The following is a 16,029-nucleotide window of genomic DNA, read 5'->3' as shown; positions in this document are numbered from 1 at the left end:
TGTATTTCTATCCTTGATTGATAACTGAGAACCTTCTGACTTGAAAGTGTAAGTAGTATGAAAGGATGCCCAAATTAATATTCTTAGTTCTTCTTATTCCTAAATAAACTGAAATCAGTTGTTGGAACAAGATTCCAAACTGTGTTTCATGGCTACTTTTAAAACCCCATAGTTCCAGACTTTTATTATACTCTGAATTATTCACGGTGTTACTGGTGAGGTGGAAATATTTATCTTATTATATACAAAAATTTGGTAGTTTTTTTCAGGGACGTGACTGTGTTTAGTACAATTTAAACTACAGGTATTTATATAACCACAGTTTTCCTCAATAAAAGATGATGCTTAGATCAAGCAGCACCATGAATCTAGTAGATCTTTAAGCAGCTATTCTGGTGATCCATAGCATTGTAGAACAGCTTATTTGCTATGTCTACTGTTGCTCCTTTCTTCTTTTGTATAGACTCAGTTTTAAATTTTATATAGCAGAAATATCTCTAATTTGCCCGAGAGCTTTGAAACACTTGAGATTCTATGACCAAAAGCTATTGACTGGTTTTCCTATTCAGAATATTCCATGCTCTTCTAGCACTCAGTGTGCTGGAATAGTGGACTGATAATTTAAGTCATGCAGCTTTTCTTCTTGCTTATGCCGAGATACAGAAATTCACCTAATCTGGAGAAACTATTTCCAAATACTTCGTGGAAGTATCCTGAACTCATGTTCCAGAATCTGATGATTGCATTGCTTATAACTATTTCTGAATTCCAAGATTTTAATAGATATGAATATTAAAATTCAGTAGGTAAGATGCAAAGCTATTTTCTGAAATACTCTTACAAATAAATTAATTTTTTCTTTTATTCTGTGGAAAACTCCATACCAAATAGTAAACAAAGAAGTTAATTTGTGCAGCAAGTGTGGAGAGTAGTATAGAATTTGTAAAGGTGCCTCTGGAAGTATTTTGGATGTTCATGTGTGAAAAGTTGGGATGCATGTCAACATAAATACCAATGGTATACATCAGTTGTATGCATCTGATTTACTGGTGGTCCGAATGGGCGTCTGCTTCAGCCTGGAATCTGTTAGTAAGAGTTTGCCAATGCTGGTTAGCCCTACTTTCACTGGAACTGCATGGGCTTTAGTCATTAGCTAAGCAGCATCAGCAGGGCTTGGCTGTTTAACTCATGTTCTAAATAACTGCAACATACAGGCAGCTATCCAGATAAACATCCTTTTAATTTTAGTGCACTCTCTGTTAAAATTTTTGCTGTATTGTTGTATTTATGAAAGCAATTTTTTTTTATTTAGCATCTGCCTATCTTATTATAACTTTAGTTTGATCTAGATCTATATAAATTAAAAGTAGGATTATAATTTACTACAGGTGGTTTTGGTAAAAGGTCTGTAGTGATAATCAGCTAGATGTCAATAAGCACCAAATATATTAAGTAGAAAGATGCCTGTACTCTACTTATATAACTATTTGTAAGTTGAGAACATTACAAGAAATGTTCCTGTTGTTCTCAAACCGTCATAACGTATCAGCCATTTGAATGCCTCTTTCCTGTAAACCACAATCCTGTGCACTAGACCTGTAAACATAGTGCGACATACATTGCTAAAAGTTATTTTTGAAGCTATTGCTGCTGTTTATAGAACTGTTTGAAGGAAGCTTTCCTTTTGGGCTCAAGTTTCAGGCCACTTAAATTTCATTTCATTCCTGGGTAAGATGTGCACCTTCTATAATGATGTCCTTACAGAGATGAAAAACTAATTTATGCAAATTACATAATAAAACTATGTCACTGAGTTACAAGTATTTTTTTATTCATCCCACAAATATTTGAATGAACACAGAGAATTAGTTCTTAAATCACCCTGAGAGTAGGTTACTGCTGCTTTACAGTGGAACCTATTGAGTGCTTCCAATACCGTTGTCTTTAAAATGAAAAGGTTTCTGCCCTAATCTGCTACCATTTATGCACATGAGATTTTCAAAAGGTTGGAGTGGATAATTAAAGCAAAATATTTTTTCTTTTTTGTTTTCCTTTCAAATTTTAGAGAACTTTACTTCACAATAAAGGTTATTTTTAAGAATGTATTTTCTGTTTTCATTATTACTGTAGTGAAGTACATCTTAGCAACAATTCCTGTTAAGTGGTAATTTTTTTAATCAGCTCATTTCCCCCAGGTAAATCAACTGGATTCATTTTCAGATGTAAAATTAAGTGTTCCATTCTGTATTATTTAAATACTTGATATGTGTTTCTTCTTGCAGGGTCGAGCCTGGATCAGAGTAGCACTTATGGAAAAGCATTTGTCTGAATACATTTCCACAGCTCTGAAAGACTTCAAAACAACCAGGTCTCTAAGACTTTTATTTTTGCAGTATTTTAGCAAATGTTGCTTAAGTGAGGTACTTAGGTTTGGAAGTGAATGTTCTGCTTCATTTGTATAGGAAGGGGTGTCACTAGTAAAAGAGCTGTAATCTGGTAAAAGATATCTGGAGTTGTTATCAATTGATTGGATTTTAGCATGGGTAAAACTGCAACATTGAAAATCCTTTTGTGATTTTAAAAATGAAGAAGTAAGTCTGGAACTTGGAATTCTTGAAAGATCAAAAAAGGAGAAAATTTCTGTAAAGAAGGAATTAATTCTGAAACTGTAGCGTGATTAGGATAGAAGACATGATGTTCCTTTCAAAATTAGATGTGGTTGACAGAAAGCCCTAGAGACTCAGTAAAAAATAATTTTTATAGGAACTTTTCTTGAAGAAGGGAATAGAATTCCAGGAACCTTTTGAGGAATACAGAAGAACAGAATTAGTGTTCAGGCATAGGTAGGATTCTTCATGTAATATGAACAATGTGTAACGTTGTTGTTGTACCTTCTAATGGTAACAGCTGTTATGGACAAGAATATGCGTTGTGATAGAAAATACTCTGGCAATTTTGGACTGGTTCTAGATAATACAACTATTATATGATACTTTATCCTGTAACAAGTGTGTCTTGTAGACTTATGGCGAAGTAATCTAAATATGAGTGAGTCTGTAAAATGTTGTAGAACCTTATGTTGAAGTCTAAAAGTTTTATACATACTGAATGGACTATTTCAACAATAAGAATTTTCTATATAAGGACTTCTGTTCATTTACAATATTATTTCTGTTTGTAAAGCCATTTGTCCACAGATCCTAATATATTTTGCCAATATTAAGGTGACTTTGAAACACAGCTAGGTAAACATCCCATTTTATTGAAGTTTCCAGGCCTGTTGTCTTTATTTTACCCAGATTTTTTGCATTTACAGTAGACAAGAAGCTCAAACCAAAGATTTCTGGAACAGATTTACTCATGTTGCCTCAAACTGAAAAGTCACTTGGGTTTTTGAGGGGGAGATGAGGAGGAAGAGGAGGGTCACAAACTATGTAGTTAAGTAGTACATTCTTTGTCCCTGTTTGGTAGTGCGGTTTGTTTGCTAGTGGATGACAGTGGTATGATTTTATTAGAAGTTTCAAATTCATTTATTTGAACATGTTAATGTTTAATGTATTTGAATGTGCTTTCAGTGATATAGCTTTTGGAAACAACCTCTCCTGCATTACAAACATAGTGAGTGCAAAGTTTGTTTTGAAGTAATATTTTAAATACATCTAATGGAAATAAAAGTTACAATTTCAGATCTCAGTAGTGTGGATTTCAAATCCACAAGCAATAATGGACACACTCTTTTCCCATGTAGGATTTTAAATATCTGATAAGTGGTTTGATTTTTTGATGATACTTTGCACTACTTATTTAGCATTTTAAATCATGTATTGTGCTATAGATATATATTTAATAATTATTTCTATGAAGTACAGATACCATACGTTACACGTGTGTATGTAGAATATGAGATTCATCTATCATACTGCTAACTTTTTAAACCTCATTGTGTTTAGGTGCCTGATCTTAGGACTAGTCCTTTAATGAAGCAGCACATTATTAGTGCTGGATCTGCATCTAACACTTGGAGGAGAGTTGGAGTAAGCATGGGCACACAGTTGTTTTCCTAACAAATTGCTCAGCACAAGCTTTTAAGTTAGACTCTTCTATTGTGAGAAGTCAACTGCATAGCACTGAAAGATTTGTGAGTTTTCCAAGGGGACTATTGTTTTGGCTAGATTACTGTAGCTGGTTTAAGGTACATTGCCTCTATCGGGCTAACATCTGTGTCTCATCATTACAAGTATGCCCTGTCTCTTTTTTTTTTTGTGATCACTTCCTCGGCACCATTTTACAAGGTAAACTGAACACAGCGCAGACTGGTACCTGGCAGTGATTTTACAAATGCTAGGGAAATGGTTTGTAATCTTGTACTGGGAACATTGCTGTTAGTTCACAAGTAACAGTAACTGTACTGAATCAGACTGTAAAGTCCATCTAGTTCAGTATTTTGTCTCAATCAGTTTAGCCCCTGGTGCACTTCCCGCAGTCAGAAAGTAGAGAGCCATGTCTGTACATCACAGTCTCAGTGTCAGGACTATAATCTCTGTCTTCCCAGAGGAAGTCTTCCAGATTTCTTGCTTCTACTGAGAACATCCAAGGTCTTGGACAACTTGTTTCCTTACAGCAAATGGATGTCTGTTATGAAACTACAGAAGTGGGACTTCTGACAGTGTGCATTGTAATAAAGTTCAATCTTTGGAGCTCTGCCCCAAAATGTGTCTTTTACGAATGTTTGCCATACAGCCAACTCGAGCTCTTGCTGAGCCATCCCAATGCTTTCATACAGTTCTTAAAACCAGATGGAGCTTTTGGTAGGGCAGCGTTGCTGGTATTTGTCTGAAAGATAAGTTGCATTCAGTGACCTGGCACCTTCTTGCAATCATATATTGCCAGAAAGTGTAGGTGCACTGTGTATCTGCTTCTGGTAAGTGACCTTTCAACCTTGCCTTTGGTACTGAACAGCTCTTGGGTTTCCCTCTTTCCACATGTAATGCTCAGGTGAATTTTAGTGACCTTTCTGCCTTTGCTGCTTCCAAGACTCCTTTAACACAGAAATTAAAGTTGTGTGCTACTTTGCTAAACGGACCAAATGCCTTTTTCACAAGGCTATGCATCACAGTGGTGGGTCCTAGTCGCCTGCCCTGTGCATAGAACTTTTCTGTCTGGAAGTAGTTTCTGTGGTAGTTGGGTAGAGAAAATGAAAATAAATGGGAGAATGGAGAGGTGGTGAGGAAATACAGATTTAACAATTGCTACTTTATTCGTTGCTTTTTCAAGCAGCCTTCATAAGTCTACATATACCAGGATACATGAAATGTGTTTTGAGATCAAGGTATGGAGTTTTAAAACTTTAGGCAATAAGTGTTTTACAGTTAGAAATGGTGTTAAGACAACGCTCCTTCTTCAAATAATGAAAATTTTAAATCTCAGAATAACTGGATGCAGTGTGCATCTTGCCCACATGCAGTATTTTAAGAAGTAGTATGCTACCTGGAATAGAGCTGATTTGTGAAAATGTTTTTTCTTTAAAATAATCAACTACTAAGAATGAAGAGTGAATGCTGAACTTTAAAAGAGCTTGCAAGTACAGTTGAGACACACCTATTTCTTTTTCATATGGTGGAATAATTATTTTTTATATATATACATTACACAAATTCTTCCTTTCAGCAGTAAAGTATAAGATATCTTCATAATTTTCTTTGTATTTTGTCCATCCTGTTCTACTATTTCTTAGGGCAAATATTGTAAATTCTTTTTGCTCTTGTGTAGATTTTTATGTGCTCTAAGATTGTGGTATCTTGTACTGTGCAGTCTATTGGTTTGCTTTATTTGAAATGCAATATGAATGCGCCTGGGGTTCCTAAAAGTTGTTTTTATTAAAACTAGGTTTCTTCAGTTTTTTGTTAACTATAAAAAACATTATTATTTGAGAGAAAGTGGTATTAACTGAACTAATTTATTTTTTATTGAAGGCGGTTTTATGAAGATGGAGCAATTGTTCTTGGTGAAGAAGCAAATATGCTTGCTGGTATGCTGTTGGGACTCAATGCAATTGATTTCAGGTATTATATTTGCATGCTTCCTTACAAAGTGCTCAGGGAAAGTACTTATAAGTTGATGCATTATGGTAAATGTTGTTAGATTCCCTTGATAGTTTGAGAGACAAAACTTAGGTGGCAGGGAACAAGGAAGGTTATTTTTAAACTATAAGGAAAATTGTGTGATGAAGGACATGGTTCTGCCCTGGTGCTCAGTGACAGTATTGTAGCTACATATGTAGAAAGTGTAGGTATCTAACTTTAGTGGATCTAGATTTTAAAAGCTTGATCTACAAATGACCATTTAATATTAATTTGTGTTACACTTAATTGCAGCCAAACTGTGAAGTACCATCAAATTGTTTGAATTTACCTTTGCAATCTCTAGCTAGATTGCTAGATTTTTGTGTGCTTTGTTATACGATTAATTCTGTGTTTTGGAGTAATAAAGGTGCAAGCGTGCCCTAGGTAATATAAAAACCATCTTGGTGTGTGTATGTATGTGTAGATATATATATATATATATATGTAAAAGAAATATCAGCAAGGTATAAAGACTACAGTGCCTATGAAAAGATCAAACCTGGCTGATGCAGGGCCCTACTAATATGCCTGGTTGGACATACCTAGCCTCATACAGAGCCGCTGGGGAAGGATTTCATAATAAAGCACAGGGAAAAAGACAGTGATAATGCTTTTCTTAGGTCTCCTGGCAGTACACTGTTAATATTTATCCTCCAGCAGCATTAATGCTTGTCACAAACCAGTTTAGGAGATAAACTGGCAGAAAACAGCACGTAGGCTCATGGGATGCACTGAGTGATTGACTATTGCAAAAAGGCCTTTGGAGATTTACTCATGCCTATGTACCCTTATACCAGTTCTGAGGCTTGCTGGACCATTCTGTGAGCCAGCTGAACTTGTTAGAGATTTAAAAAAACATACCCAGTATGAAGACAGGTTTTGTTGTTAGCTAGTTTAGTTCATGGCAGTATCCTATTAGTGGCAGAGATGATGGGACCATAAGGCTTAGAGAAGAGAAGGAATAAAAAGGATTGAGTAATATCTTCCCTTTCTAGTGGCAGTGAGCATTTTGTTCAGCTGCCTGTGGAACTGCAACTGGATGCTAAAGAGGAAAAAAACCCTAAAAATTCAGGTGTTGATGGCTGAACTAGCTCATCATGGAGTCAGGTGTGTTCCAGTATCACTATAAGGAGGGGAAAGGGAATGGGTGTTGAGGTTTGAGAAGATAAAAAGAAAAAAAAAAACAAAACAAGGGAGAGGTTGAAAATGCAGGATAGCTGCTTTTGCCAGCATATAGTCATGAGATTGGCTTAACTGCATCCTCAACATATGTTCTGGGGGAATGGAAGTGTGCTGCAAGATGGTAAGACAGCTAGCCTTGTGTACAGCAAATTCAAATCTTACCAGATTTTATTAGTTTAAACTTTACGCTATTCAAAATTAAACTGCTATTGTATTAGCACTATACTAGGAAGGACTATAGCTATACATGAATAAAAGCATAGTGAGAGTAGGTCTGCAGTATGTAAAACCTTCCATAAATAACCATCAATTGACTGTGTACCTTGCATAAGCTTCAGTGGTACATATCATACATGCTACTGGTATGAGAGGTTAGTTGTATGAATGCACTTGTTCTTCCTTTGTCCTCTCATTTCTAACGTAGGCATGTTTATAGGTATCTGTTAACAGTATTCAGACTAATAATTGGTTCTCATTGGAGATACTTAAGTTTTTGCCAATGCAGCTTTTAAGAGTCTAGAAATTTTCTGGACAAAATAAGAACAGTACTACAGGAGCATTTTTATTGTGCCACGTAAAATTCATAGTATTGTGGTTTGAAAGCTGAGAGGCTGTAGCCATTCTTTGCATGTTATATTTGAGATATTTTTTTTTTTATTATTCAGTTCAAACAGTCTCTTTTAAGTGCTGACTGTCTTACCTATGTGGAACTGTAAATAAGACTTTGGGGTGGAGATGGGGCAACCCAAGTGAAAGCAGAATCTAAATTCCTCCCTGCTGCTCTCCCACCCTGGCCCTAGCAATGTGGAATTATGTATCTACTCAAAGTAATTGTAGTTTTGCAGGACTATGTTTTGTTTGCTTTGCTTTGCTTAGGGGAAAAAAGAACCTTTCAGATATACTTTCCAAATACCACTTAAGTGACTGCATTGTCAAAAATGTCACTTTGCAATTAAGTTAGCAAAAGCTGTGTCTTACTAGAATCTGGTTTTTGATGACATAGGAATGAAGGACATGAGCCTTGTGGAAGCATGATTGCTTTTGTCACATGATAATTAAACATGATTCAAATAGAGTTGTGTATATCCAGTACAGAAAGAAGACAGTGTAGATGAGCTTTATAAAGCTACAGCCATTCAAGAACATTGTCTGAAAGTTAGTTTCATTAATGTTCCTCATCTTCCTGGAGTCCAACACCAGAAAGCATATGAAAGATACTGAAATATTTTTGAGAACTGATTTTTGACTTAAAAGTTAGTAGGATGGTTACAGAAGCACTCTGCAAATACTTTAAACGAGCTTAAATACCAAAGATTCCAAGCTCATCCATAGCTCTGCTTTTTCTCTTGCTTCAGCTAGTTTTCCTTTTCCTGTTATTCCCTTGCAATCCATCTCTTATTTTCAGAATTTAAAAATTAAGGTTTGTAATACTTGCCCTGATCTATTCCCTGATTATGTGGAATTTGGTGGGGGTTTCATTGTCCTATAATATGCTCAGTGATTGTCATTTAATATTAAACAGTCTAGCTCGGCTGAGTAGGATTTTGCTGTGGAATGCTCTAGGCCTTTATTATTACAAAAAAATTAAGAAAAATCAAATTTCACTTTGGTAAGATTCAACTGTCACTGTCGTTTAGTTTTCTTGTTATAATTTCATCATTGTTTTTCTGTTTTATCAGTTTTTGTCTGAAGGGTGAGGGATTGGATGGCACCTTTCCAGCTGTCATAGATTATACACCGTACTTGAAGTTCACCCAAAGGTACTTTTTATCTTTACACTGCTCTTTTAATTTTATTTTGTTGGCAAAATTTTACTTTGTACTGGGCCTCTTTTCATTTCACATTCACAATAATATCCATATCTAAACACAAACCTGTACACTCAGCTACCTTGCTCTTTCAGACTAGTGGAATTATTGCATGACTCATCAGAGTGAGTCATGCTAACTTTGTTTACTTGAATTAGAATCACAGTTCAGCAGGAAACAAACTTTTTGGTTCCTTTTGAAGATCGCCAGACCAAGTTGTCCTTTCTTTGGGGCCTTTTCTGTGTAGCCGTAAACTTAAAAGTAGTTATTTTGTAAATAAAAATTATATATGCCCTGGTAAATTGTGAAATATAGAGATACGCAGTATGAGCAGTTAGCAATAATAGAAAATCATGAGCAGTTGTGCATACAGTCTAACCTTCCAGCTACATTTTGTTCCTCTGGTCAGCCATATGGTTAATAACAAAAAGAATGATCACTATCTAACAGATCAGATGGAAATCTAGCATCTTCAAAAAGCATGGGAATTAATGGGATGTGTTCTGTTGTTAGGTATGCCAAAATGAAGGAAGCAGTTGGGTGTCAATAGTCTTGAAGATGTACAACTGGATATGAAATACCCTAGATATTCTACTAAAATTCTTATTAGCTTACATGTTAATGACAATTTGCGTGGTTCAGTTAAAGCAGAATTTGCATCATGGCAAGATCATCAGGTTGTAGGAATCACTACTTAAGAAGCTAGTAAATGCTGTTGATGTAGTTGAAAGCATAGCTGGAATATTTCAAATGGGTATCGGGATAAATAAAAATGCTTGTCTTTGAGACAGATGTCTGAATTCTCTGGCATACATTGATTCTGGATGATGTGGAGATATTTTGACAATGAATCTGCATACAATGTACGGAGATACTTATGTTCTGTGAAATAACATGCACATGGTCTTCACTATAACCATAACTATACATTCTCATTTAAATTTATCGTAATTTAATTTAATGACAATCACTTTTTAAGTTTTCTGCTTTTTAGAAACAAGTAAAATCTATTGTCAGATACCACTCTTTGTCCTGAATTTATGAAGGGTAGATTAAGTCACCATTTCCTTAGCTTATTGCAATGTGTATTCCAGGATACAGGTCCTTTGTATTCCAGGATAGTATCCCACATACAGTTGTCTGACTTGCCTAAGACAACTTGACTAAGATCACAAGAAAATTTTTGTCCCATTCTTTAGGTGCTTGAAATAGAATTTGTGTTTAGTGATCTGTCCTTTCCCAACATTTTGATTCTTTTTTGGTTTACAGAGCTTTGAGTATCTTTAAGAACTGTAATTTCAAGGGGAATTTGCATTTTAACAAATGCAGGTTTTTCTCTTGACTAATAAATACAATCCTTCAGTTCTGACAGTATCAGCAGTGATGAAGAAGAGCTAAGAACACTGGGCAGCAGTGGCAGTGAAGGCAGTACTCCAGAGAACATTGGTCCTCCATTCATCACGGATGAAAACAGCTGGTACAACAAATGCAAAAGGGTAGAACAGAAGTACCGGCTTGCATTGGAACAGAAGGTAAAAGATTAGTTTTGTGTGGGGGTGATGGAGCCAAAGCTCATCACCAGCCAACTGGTGATGTACCCATTTAAGTAAAGGCAGAAAAATATATTAAATATTATTTAGGTCCACGTAAGTGGTCTTAAATTTTATGATCCTCAGAGTATCTGAGTATCTTTGCTCACTGATTTGAGAGGAAAAGATGTTTGAGGATGGGGGTGTGGGGGAGAAAATAATAATTTGGAGATCAGATATCACAATCTAATGTAGAAGCTTTGGCTCCTTTTTCCTATCTCAGTGTATCTCTGAAGCTGTTAGGTTGTGAACTTGAAGTGAACACAACTGTCCACATGATTTTTCCTCTCCTTAGAGGCCACAGAGTTTTACTGATGTACGTAGACTGCCAGTTGAAGGCTTTTATAGCAATAGTGATGTTAAACTTTAACATTTAGCCCTAGAGTAAACAAAAATGATTAGCAAAGTAATCAGTCTAGGAATTAAAAGCAAAACTATCTTCTCAGTGATACCGAGAAGGGTTTTTAGAAAGTATAAAGTTTTAAGATGTGCTTCAAGCTAGAATGGGGCAGGAGGAAGTGTGTTTGTATTTGGTTTTAATAATTTAGGTAACATATTGAATGTTATTTTAGAAACCAAAGGTAGGTTCTGCCTCTACCACCCAAAATACTGTAAGTTAAAGGTGAAGTGAAATACATGTCCAAACTTTTTTAGTATTTTAATATTTTTAAAGGCAAAGTGCTTGTCAGCTTTTGATAATACTATATTACAACTACAGTGAAAACAATGTGTATTAGCTAGTGGCAGAGAGAAGGGGGAAGACTGTTCACAGACACTGAAGAAACAGTGCACAGGAAAAGAAAGGGGGAGAGGTCAGGAAAAACGAAAGGAAAGAAAAATAAAAAACATGGTTAATGTTTTTAAAGAATTTATTAGGGTTTTTTAGTTTTCTTTTTTCCTAATGTCAGAATTAGATTTTGATGAAACTCTGAACACAGTAAACCACATGAAAGGCTGGAACTACATAAGGGTGCTTGGAGGTGTAATTATTTCCTGTACTTTAGGGCATTAGAATCACAAGATTATCTTTCTGCCTTTCTAGTTTTTACTGTACTGAGGGGGAAATAAATAAATAAATAAAGAGGGGCATATGGGATCTAGAATGGATATTCTACCAGTTGGGACTCAGTACGTTCACTGTGGCCGAAGTCCTGGTACCAACTCAGTCACATACACGTTTAAATTCTAAGAATGATTGCTGGTGTGGTTTTGGCCTGGGGCAACTAGCAATCTGCCATATTGTTTCAGGTCTCAGTTCGTGAATTAGTGTTTGTCAGTGATCATAATAAGCACAAATAAGCAGTATGACTTGACCATGGTCCTTTGGAACTTAAGTTTAGTTTTAGTACAGATATAGCCAGACTGAGAGAATGTACCCGAGAACGAGTCCTGGTGGAGTTCAATTCATTAGGGTAAACATAGCTAGTCAGTGTAGTCAGTCTTAGTACAGAATGGGTAGAATCAAAGTCAGTTTATTGGATGTAGGAAAACCTAGTTAAAGTTCTTCTAAGTAACAGTGGAAAAAGTTAGACTTACTGTGGGATAATAGATGTGCGAGGTATTTTTTAAAAATATGCATGCAATATGTTTTTTCTATTTTGGGTCCCTTACACTTCTTGGTTTTGAAATACGACCTTAAATGTTGGCATCCAGGTTGCTGGTACAGTCTTCTCAGCCATTGTGGTATCGCTTTCTGTATAGAAGGAACTTGTGTTCCTTCAGGCTCTCCCTGGCACAGAGGACACTTTACCTGCTTTTGTACAACAAAATGTGCCATTCAAAAGGAATCTCTTCAAATACATAAACAAAATTAAAACTTTTCCCTCACAACCCCAATAGTACTTGAAGTACAGGAGCATATTCAAGGATGGCATTTCATCCTTATATCCAGACAAAAACATAGGATCAGTTTGAACTCTGCTCTTCCTAACCGCTCCTGAAGACTCAAATATTTTAGGGTTTAATGAGGCAAGTGTCATCAACTCCAGAGAAGCATTGAAGAGAATGGGTGGATGTTAATTTTTTGTAGTTAATTTCCAAGGATACCCCAAGAAGGGGTACCCCATCAAAGTTGTGACAGACATCTATAGCAAAAATACTGGAACATGGTGTCCAGACCCACTAGCCAGAATAATTAGGAAGCTGTACATCTGCAAAAGCACAAAGATCTTCAGTGGCTGTGACAGCAGATGAAGGTTTTGGTTTATTCATGAGTCTTAAGATTCAGAAACATTTTTATTCCATGGGAAGTTATTTGCTGATCTGATACTGAGTATTTCAATTTTTTTTTAGCATTACCATTTTAGTGAGTCACATTATAGTAGCATTGTCTTAATGAACTGCAAGCTTGTGTAGACAGTTAATGTAGGGGTGAATTCAAGTCAGTTTTATGATAACTCTTTGAAAACTTTGTTGATTTACTACAATTTTCAAAATGATAGCTACTCTGACAGCCATGGACACTTTCCTAATTGCCCTCCTTTAGAATGCCTACTTGACAATTGCAGCAGCAAAATAACTTTTATTTCCACAGACAGAGAATTTTCCGTTGTCTAATTTTCATTTGGGATGTGACAAATTTTTATATAATTCGCTTTGACTATACTACATGTGCTCTACAATAACTTGAACAAATGACCATTAAGAGGTTAGATGGATCATGGGATAGCGCTCCTTTCCAGAGTGCTGCCCTCCTTCCCTTTTTAGGACCTTTTTCATGGCAATAAGTTGCAGCAACAATTGAGTTGCACACAGTGCAATAGGTACCAGTTAATCAGAGACAAAGTGTTTTCTTTCAAACAAAGGGGCTTTCTGACATTTTGTGTGTTGGAAAACTGGATGTTTGTGACATGAAGACCAGTTAAAAATAATGTATTTGTAGTAACTGATACTGTGAGTCTGATGGATCCTTCTTTTACTCTATGGTCATTCACTTTACGCAAACAATGATAAATTCCTTTTCTTCCTTCTAAGTATGTATACCGCAGTCATTAATAGCACAGGTGAATGATGTTTACCAGGGTCACAATATGACTAGCAATTGCATTGCAGCTGAGATAAAGGTATCCGTGTGTTCTGAGTTGTTTGAATTGTAGGATAGAGTCAGGTAGTACTTTAGCAGGGTAAATCCTAGCATTGCTTTATTGTATCAACATTGCTGTGCTGGTTTAGACCAGGAATCCTTGCTTATCCTACTATCCAATCTTGGATACTTGCCCAAAGTAGATGTGGAGGGAAGAATAAAACCAAAGCAAATATAAATGTGCTGGTTTTCTTCTATTACTTTCTTGGCCAATCCATATCAGCTGAAGGACTTCCTGAAGATGGTAAGGTTTGTCTGTTTAGTAACCCATGATGGATCTCTCTTAAAAATATCCCCTTGACCCCATGTAAATTTTTAGCATTCAAACCATATTTTTGGCAAAGCATTCTGTGTATCTACCATCTGTTGTGTGAAAAGCTACCTCCTTTACTGTCTTTCGAATCTGGCTCCTACTAGCTTGATTTCATGGTGCTTAGCTCTTGTATTTTAAGAAAAGTACAGTCTCTTACTTCCTGTCCTCTCAAGGCCGCTCTGGAAATATGAGTTTGTCTTTTCCAAGTTGTCTCTTGTCCAAATTAATGATTCATAGTTTACACATTTGTTACTTATGTGGAAGTTTCCCCTTCCCAATTTTGGAATGGTGTAAACTGTTCACTTTTGTGTAGTAAACCTCTAGATTTTTTGTGTACTGTTTATACTAGAGTTTTATATGCTTTCACTGGTGGGATGATGCATCTCCATGTTGTTATCAATAGAGTTATTTACTATTCATAGTATTCTGTTTCTGATACTGATGCTTTATATCTAAAACATCTTTGTAAAAGGTTTGATGTTTCTGGGAGGCAGAAAATCTGTGTATATCCTAATGAATCATTTAGTACTTTCAAAGCACTACTTAGAGCTCCAAGGAGTAGCTTAACAGTCAAGAAAACAGTAACATTTGACGGGGCAGAATCAGGCCTACTGAAAAGCTGTGAAGATTCCTTGGAAACTTGTACTGGGACTAAAATAAATTCCTATCAAATATAAATATATCTAGTGGCTAGAACTGTATGTAGTAATAGAATCACAGAATAGTTGTGGTCGAATGGTACCTCTAGTGACTGTCTAGTCCAACTCCTCTCCTCAAAAAAAGGTAGACTAGAGCAGGTTGCTCAGGGCCTTGTTCAGTCAGGCTGTGCATATCTCAAGGATGTGGATTCCCTTCCTGTCTGGACAACCCGTTCCGGTGTTCATTAGGGGAAAAAAATTAAAAATAGGAAAAGTTTTTTCCTACCTTTAAATAGTTTCCTGTATTTCAGTTTGTGCCCTTTGCCTCTTTTCACTAGATACCACTGAGAAGGGTCCGAGTGATTCCTCTTTACACCCTGACATTAAATATTGATACGATTCTCTTCCTCCCGCTCTTCCCTTCTCCCCAACCCTGGACTGAGAAATTCCAGTTCCTTCTGCCGCCTCTCATATGGGAGATGCCCCAAGCCTCTAATAGTCTTCGTGGTGATATTAGTAGCATGTTACTACTTTTAACAACCTCTTTTGATTTTTGGGTTTCATGTAGGCACCTATGAAAGTGTGACACATTTTTCCACAGACTTCAAGGAGTGTGCAAAATTTTATGCAATATAGACTTATTGTATCCAACTTTACCTAAGAATTGATAAGTTATTAACATCTGACATGCTGGGACTCTGCTTGAAGAAGAAAGAGATAGCTGCTTAGTGTTGTAAGCAAATGTGTAATTTGGGAACATACTTTGTGACCATGTGTCATCACAGTTGCTGTTAAATACTCACATTGTGGATTTTTGTAGATGACTAAGTAGCTGGACTGTGATTAGGACTGCCCCTATCTTTTATAGTATCAGTGGGAAAAATGACAACATAAATGCACATTCCAGTTGTACATGTCCAATGTTACTAAAAGAAGTGACCTTCATACCTTATGCTTTATTGTAGATTAATATTTATTTCAATAACCACCTTCTGTCATTTTAATGTATGATGTGGTATTGCAGTTTTCATAGAAACTTTAATGTTGGATATGTTTTTGTAATAGTTCTGGATCCCTTTCATTAAGTATACGGTTCCATAGAGATACATTCTACTCTTGTCCTTACACAATTTGTAACATCCTGCATCTGTTAATTTGTAGAATTCTAATTTTTTTCTTGTACTAGTGACTGTTCTCTGTTTTGAAAAATGATTTAGTGTTCCATGCTGTCTCATTCCTGCCTCATTATTTCATCCATTATTCTATTCTTCCACAGGAATATAAATAAGTACATT

At 36.0% G+C, this 16,029-nt stretch overlaps 1 protein-coding gene across 1 annotated transcript in view; it reads left to right on the top strand.

Annotated features, from left to right (window-relative positions):
* Positions 1–16,029, top strand: part of RUNDC3B (RUN domain containing 3B) — a 55,428-nt gene that overhangs the window by 16,961 nt on the left and 22,438 nt on the right. The window contains exons 4-7 of the mRNA XM_056337696.1: positions 2,283–2,368; positions 5,973–6,062; positions 8,984–9,064; positions 10,476–10,644. Coding sequence (XP_056193671.1) covers positions 2,283–2,368; positions 5,973–6,062; positions 8,984–9,064; positions 10,476–10,644 — 426 coding nt within the window. The remainder of the gene's footprint in view (positions 1–2,282; positions 2,369–5,972; positions 6,063–8,983; positions 9,065–10,475; positions 10,645–16,029) is intronic.

This window comes from Falco biarmicus, chromosome 4, assembly GCF_023638135.1.
Source record: "Falco biarmicus isolate bFalBia1 chromosome 4, bFalBia1.pri, whole genome shotgun sequence".
Classification (NCBI taxonomy): Eukaryota; Metazoa; Chordata; class Aves; order Falconiformes; family Falconidae; genus Falco; species Falco biarmicus.
The sequence above is the reverse complement of the archived record's forward strand: the minus strand, read 5'-3'. Positions and strand labels throughout refer to the sequence as shown.